This window comes from Microtus ochrogaster, chromosome 16 (genome assembly GCF_000317375.1).
Source record: "Microtus ochrogaster isolate Prairie Vole_2 chromosome 16, MicOch1.0, whole genome shotgun sequence".
NCBI classification, from domain to species: Eukaryota; Metazoa; Chordata; class Mammalia; order Rodentia; family Cricetidae; genus Microtus; species Microtus ochrogaster.
In genome coordinates, this window is record NC_022018.1 from 55150100 (window position 1) to 55157319 (window position 7220).

The window sequence follows — 7220 nt, forward strand, 5'->3', positions numbered from 1 at the left end:
TCTCTCTCTCTCTCTCTCTCTCTCCCCTAGCTGCTGGTGTTTGCTCTGATTCATCAATTCCCACTTTTGCCAGTTTCACACCTAATCCCCACCCATGACGTTGACCATCTGAGGCCCCGTGGAAGCTGTTTCTCAGGGGCAGCCAGCTGACCTGGGCTTTACTTTCTTTCTCTAAAACTGCCCCAGTCTGTAAAGTGCACTGATCGTGTTCAGCACCTCCCTCTGGGTGCAGGGCTAGGACTATCAGCACAAGCCTGGGTACCCCCTGGGGTAAGAGTCTTCCTCTTGTTCCGCACAGGGAGCAGGCAGACCCTGAGTTCACAGATGAAGGAAAACCTTAAGTTTCCAGTGTCAGACACCTCTGTCCCATCCATCTGTGACCCCAGTGACTCTGGACGCTGAAGGAGGTCACCACAGGACTCACCCCACCTCCAGCCTCTGGGGTAAGTTTCCCAGGCTGTCTGGGCCCCTCTAGACCCGCCCTGTGCCACATCTATGCAGGCACAAGTAGGATGTCTAGCCTGGATCACAGCTGGCCAGCTGCCAAGCTCTTCTGGGCACTATCAAGAATCAGCCCTATCCGCAGGCCCTGGTGTCTGTTTGTTGTCGTAAGCAACTCCACGACAAGCACCATCAAACAGAGAACACCCAGGTTTCTTTCAGACTTTCCTAGAAACTGAATTTCTAGAAACAGAGTTCCACTCAGAGGGAAGGGGTTATTTTAGGCCTTTTGTTCCACTTTCTTGGTCTTCGGGACAGGCTATGTGGCCTTCCCTGACGCTAGCCACATCTGAGGGTATCACTTCCTCAAAGCCATGTCAGCAGCAAGATCCTGGAAGTGTCGCATGGATGTGTAGTCAGCTGACCAGAGCAGAGGGTAAAGCCCAAACAGGAAGAAAGACTGCTGGCCTATAAAGATGTCAGTAGAAACAGAGGAAGGAGAAATAATTCTCTGAGGGATCTGAGGAGGAGCCATGTGAAGGAAAACCCCTGCGCTAAACTCAAGACCCTAAACACAGTAGGGTCTAGAACAAAGAGACCAGCATGGACATGCAGGCACTGGACCCAGGCTTTGGAGTCCCAGAGCTGGTCAAATGACAGGCTTTGCCGAGCTCCAGGTTCCCTATTGATGAAATTGGCAGGCTACTTTGTCTGCCTCCTCAGGATGAAGTGAAATGATACAAGGAAGTAAACTTCCAGAATTACATCAGATACACCCCACTAGACACCTGGCTAACCACTAAGCCTTTAGCACATGGACCTTTAGGGGACAGTGAAGATGCAAACAACAGAGGGGCAAGCTCCCTTCCCCCATGCTCTGAGGTGCTCACAAACCCCACGCAGAGTCCTGGGGAAGGGCCAGTCTATTACCACAGGGAACTTGCCTGGGGTAGTGTGGCCAGTGGGCTGTGCCAGGAAAGACAATTCACAACACCCCTCTGCTCCAGTGCCATCAGCCACCCCTGTGCCTGTAGGTCACACCTCAGGCTGAACCATCCTGTTGTGGCAAAAGGATGCCTTTCTGCCCCCTCTGCATCTCCGGGTCCTCCTCCAGCCCCACGCCCCCCACACCCCTAAACATTTGGGGGTGCTGCTGCATTCCTTGTACCAGGAGAAAACACAATGCCCCTTACTTCTCCCACCTCAGAGCAAGTAAAGGCTTCTGTTTCATACAACTCATGCTCGGCCTGCTTCTCACTCACAGGCACACACTCCCAGGCTCTGGACACGCACATTTGTGTGTGTGCATACCCAGCCACACAGGAATGCACACTCTTAAGCTCCTGCCCTCTTCCTTTCTGCTCACTCGAAGGTCCACGTGTTGTTCTCGGTCTATACCTTAGCTGTCAATCAGTGTGTGCTGTCACTCAAAATCCCTGGTGGATGGTTACTGAGCCCAAACCATCTTGTCTCTGAGGCAGTCTCTGAGGACCATCCTATCACGCATGTAGTCTGCTTCCTAGGGAGCAACGCGTCGTCATAGGAAAGGGGTGTGCTTTGGGGTCAGATGACATGGCTCACACTGGTCTCTGATGAGAGGACTTGGGGCATCTCCGCCTACCTGGAGCCTCAGTTTCATGATCTGTGAAAACTCAACGCCACCTTGCAAAGCCTGCCACTGTGGTAGTGAGGCAGAAAAACAGCGCAGCGACCGGCTACAGACTCGGGCCGTGCTGCTTCTTGTCAATCGCTTCTGTGGGTTTTTAAGTCACATTATCTTTATTTTATTTGTGTGTGTTTGTGTGCATGTGTACGTGTGTGTGTGCACCATGGCATACACGTGGAAGTCAGAGGACAACCTGTGGGAGCTTGTTCTCTCCTTCTACCACGTGGGTCCCAGAGTTCAAACCCAAGCATTGGTCAAACAGGACACAGGAACCGTGCTTCTGGTTCTTCCATTGTCACGCAAGGGCATAGCTATCGCTCAGATGTCTGCTGAAACGGCAGAATGAACGAGGCAAGAATAAAATGTCAGCTGCAGAGCAAAGCAATCATAAAACATGATAGCATCTACATAAAAAAAATGTAGGCAGAACAAAACAAAACTACTTGCTGAAGCGAATCAGGTACTGGTGAAGTTAGAGTTCTTAATTTAAATATTTTTTAAACCACAGAGATGTACTTTAAGTCGAATCCATTTGGGTGGTTGATTATTTCATTCAAAAATATAAAATAACTGAATTCTGTAGCAGCAAGATTTTCTGGAGAAGGGTGCAAGAGCAGCACCCCACAACACACACATACACACGCACACACACACATAGGCACACACACGTGCATACACACATCTCAGCTGCCACTGTCTGCTGGGGTTCCTGCTGACAAAGCTCTTGCAGAAAGGTGGGAGAGGTGAAGGAGACAGCATGCAGACAAGGATTGACTGCCAGAGTTACCCAGATGGGGCTCCCCCACACAGCCTGTCTAAGACTGACTGAAACATTCATGTGTCATTTCACATACATGAACACCCACAATGACACTAGACAATGAATGGAAGATGACCAGTCAGGATGGCCCAGAGAGTTGAGGCACTTGCTGCCAAGCCTGATGATCTGAGTTCGATCCCTGGGTCCCACGCTGTAGAAGGAGCGACCAACTGTTGTGCATTGTCCCCTGACTTCCACATAAGCAGTATGGCATGTGCAACAATACACACACGAATAAATACACGTGATTGTTCAAACGTAAAAGGAAAGGAAAGTCTGGCACATGCTGTTATGACACTCTTAGCTTAGTGTGGGAGACAGGGAAGCAATGCAGTGGGCGAGCTCAGGGGAACAAGTACAGAAACAAGAAGTGAGTAATTCTGGGAGACCTCAGAGACAGATGTACAAAGGAGACAACTGGACAGCCCTGAGACGGGAGCAGAAGAAACGAAGGGCTGGGGACAGCACTCAGTGGCCCTGGGTTCTGGCCCCATCACCATGAAGGTGGATAAGAAATGAAGGACATGTCAAGTGTTAGGAAAACATATGCAGAGTTACAGACACAAGACAGGTAGTCCGTGGTTCTGTCTGGCCATCTGGCCTGCAGACAGCAGATGGCAATGGAAGAGGGCCCTCTGCTGGGGTCCTGGGGTGTTGCTGTTACTATTATCACAGAGGGAACTCTAGGGTCTGGAGTGGAAGTGGGGGGAGGCATCTCATAAGGGAGTGTTGATGCTGGGTTCTGACCCCTGGTGGCTGAATATATCCTAACGCCTTCAGTGTGAAAGTTTCTGATTCAAATAACATTTATTTGGGGGATATTCTCAGCCTGGACACGTATGCACCAGTAGCGGAAGTTCAGTGTAAAGGGGCGGATTTGGGGTGGTAACTGACTCACAGACCGTGAGGTCAAGGGTAGCTTGAGCACGGCTAGAACCAATGTTGAAGGTCACTGCCGACAGGCTTCATTCTCACCCTCTCCCCACATGACCTTCAGCGGGCCCAAGCTCCTGCCCCACTGCCAGTTCAGACCCAACAGAAAAGCGGCTCCCACCCCACTGCTCCAGTGAAAACCTTCAGGGTTAAGTTTCTTTGTTAAATTAGGTCTTGGTTCTAGTGCCTTGAAACCCATCGCCATAAACCCAGTGAAGAAGCCAAAGCAAAGGGGCGGAGGTCAGCTCACCTCTTCCACGTGGGCTGGAGTAGGGAATCTCAGGGAAGAGCTAAAGTGTGGCTTTCCAGGATGAGACAATGAAAAGGTGGAAGGGCAGGCGCCACAATGACACCCATCCCCCCTGTCCTCTCTTAGAGCCCAGCTAGCGTTCTTTTGTTCCATATGTTGGGGCTCAAAACAGAAATGTGCCACGGGGCTATGAAGGGGTTGAGCACGGAAAGCCTTTTAGTGAGTGTCTCTACAAACACAGGGTGGCGTCTGCACACAACAAGGACAACATATAAACTTATAGAAGGGAAACATGGGATACTTTGATGACGTTGAGATGTCAAGGATTTCATAAGCAAACCCCAAAGGGAAAATAGATCAATGTGGCTATTAAAATTAAGAACTCTTGCTGCACAAGCATGCAGACCTGAGTTCGAATCCTCAGAACCACATTAAGAAGCCAGGCATGGTCACAGGTGCTTGCAATCCCAGCATTGAGGGGTGGAGACAAGCGGACCTTCAGAGTTTCCAGCCAGCCTCCCCAAAAGGCTGCACTTCAGATTCAGTGAGAGCCCTCTCTCCGGGTAATGAGGCAAGAATAAAATGTCAGCTGCAGATCAAAGCAATCATAAAACATGATAGCATCTACATAAAAAAATGTAGGCAGAACAAAACAGAAATACTTGCTGAAGAGAATCAGGTGCTGGTGAAGGTAGAGTTCTTAATTTAAACATTCCTTAAACCATTATAGATGTACTTTAAGTCGAATCCGTTTGGATGGTTGATGTATTTCATTCAAAAATACATAATAACTGAATTCTGTAGCAGCAAGATTTGCTGGAGGATTTATTTGAGCTGTTTGTCTTTGGTTGCCTCTACCTTTGACATTTTACTGTGAATATGTAATGTCTCCCGAGCATGGTTACCTGGGTAATTAATTACTGACTCCACGAGGACAATGGCTAGTTACCCTCAGTGTGAGGGAGCTTCTCAAGTAATTTCAGCAATAAGTGCTTCCTCTGAACCACCAGAATATTCTTCCAAGGGCAGTTACCTCCCTGCTAGCTTGACCAAATATGTACATTGCTCACATGGTCGCAATACCCTCTAGAATGTGACAGGCGTGACCCGGCAGTCTGGTTAGAGGTACAGTGTGCTGGGAGAGAGAGTCAGGGTCACCTGGAGGTTCCTAGCAGTGGCTCAGACAGAGTGTGCCACGCATCAAAGGAAGCTGGGAACCAGCTGTGTCTTTGTTCCCAGAGCCTTGTAAAGCCAGGCGGCTACAGCCTCCACCACCATTGAGTGACAGGCAGAAGTGTGTAGGGAGGCACAATGTTCTTCCCCCTCCTCTGTATGGAAGGAGGCGTAGAGAGCTTGGTTATCCCCACTGGATGGCAGCGAAACTTTGAGAGCCCTGGGCTCTATCCCCAGCACTGGAAGAATTTTGAAAAAGACACAAACACAGCTAGCACACATTACATGGGCCCCTACTCATAATGCGCTCATTCAGGTGTTTTTAATAACACTGGGTTCTTGCCAGAGTTGGAGAATGTAGCGATGAGATTCAGAGGCTCAGAACTGACCTTGTCAACACACATGCAGAAGCAGAGCCGGGATTTGAAGGCAAGGCTCCTGAGAGCTCCTCCTTGTTGCTGCCCATGAATGGCTCTAGGCAGGGAAGAGAATCCCTGCCACCCCACACTACTTATTCCAGGTCCAGGCAGAGTGGATGCAGAGCAGACAGCCTCATTCCTGGTCCCATGGACTTGTATCATTGGCTAACCTGCTCTACATTGCTTTCTGATGCTTTGGATTCTTCCAAAGCTATAACTAAAAGCAACTTGGGGAGAAGAGGGTTCATTTTAGCTCACAGGTGACATGGTGGAAAGCCAAGGCTTTCCTTATAACTCAAGACAGGAGCTTCAAGCAGAAATCAGCAAAGGAGAGCTGCTAAATGGCTTGCTCATTCTGGCTTGTTCCGCTAGCTTTTTAACAAAGCCCATGCCCTCCCGCCTAGAAATGATACCACCCACAGTGGGCTGTATCTTCTTACAGCAATTAGTAATCAAGAAAAATCCCCCACAGACTTGCTCACAGGCCAATCTGATGGAAACATTTTCTCACTGAGGGTTCCCCCTCCCATGTGTGCCACATTGGTAACCAAGATGGCCCGTGATTCCACCCCAGCTCTAACCTATGCTTGTGTCTGCAGGAGACCAGCGCTGTCCTGCAACACCTGCTCCAATAACCTTCTAAGCTGCTGTAAGAGCCTATGGGGGCTTCGTTTTCTCCGGCAACACCCAGAAGGCGCCTCAGAGGAACAGTCGGGAGAGCTACAATCTGAGAAGGCAGAAAGGATACCATCACAGGAAGAAATGAGGGCACTGCCCTGTGAGGTTGTCTAGACTCTGCCCAGGACACCAAGATCCTGGCCCTATCACCTGGACCCCCCTTCTGGAGCCTCTATGGACCAAGCCCTCAAACCACTGAGGACAAACTTCAGCCTGAGCCTGGGACATCACAGAACATACAGACCAGTTTCCCTGTGAGTGGATTCCAGACAGGTGCTTGGGCTCTTCTAGGCTGAATTCCTTGGGTTCAGAGCTCACACTGGTGCTGGCTCTAGGAGACATGAGCAAAAAGCAGGACAGATGTACACACATGCATGTATGGATGTGTTTCTGTAGAAAACACGCACATCTGCTGAGCAGAGCAAAGGATGTTGCTATAGAGCACTGGCCTCACTAAGTGCTAAGTATTTTGCCTACATGGATTTTCATCACGTCTATATATGTGATTAGGACCAGCAACACTGGCCAGACTTTACAGAGCTAGAAATTAAGAGTCAGAGAAGTGTGGAATGTACCTCAGGCCACTCAGCTAGAAAACGTGCCTGGGATAGAGGTACTCAGAAAGTACTTGGTGAGTGGGTAGATGTGTGGAAAAATGGATGGATGGATGGATGGATGGATGAATGGATGGATGGATGGATGGATGACAGATGAATGAGAGATGATGGGTAGATGGATGAATTATGGGTGAATGGGAGATGATGGGTAGATGGATGAATGATGGGTGGATGGATGGATGATGGATGAAGGGTGGATGATGAAGGATGGATGGATGGATGG

At 49.5% G+C, this 7220-nt stretch overlaps 1 protein-coding gene across 3 annotated transcripts in view; it reads left to right on the forward strand.

Moving 5' to 3' along the window:
• Hrh2 (histamine receptor H2) overlaps positions 1–7056 on the forward strand; it is a 39260-nt gene extending 32204 nt beyond the window's left edge. For 2 of the 3 annotated variants that reach the window (XM_026782833.1, XM_026782834.1), the window contains exon 3: positions 6302–7056. In XM_026782833.1, coding sequence (XP_026638634.1) covers positions 6302–6494 — 193 coding nt within the window. In that variant the 3' untranslated portion in view covers positions 6495–7056. Of the gene's footprint in view, positions 1–298; positions 444–6301 lie in introns of all 3 variants that reach the window. The other variant, XR_003377532.1, reaches the window with a different exon arrangement.
• The last annotated feature ends 164 nt before the right edge of the window (positions 7057–7220 follow it).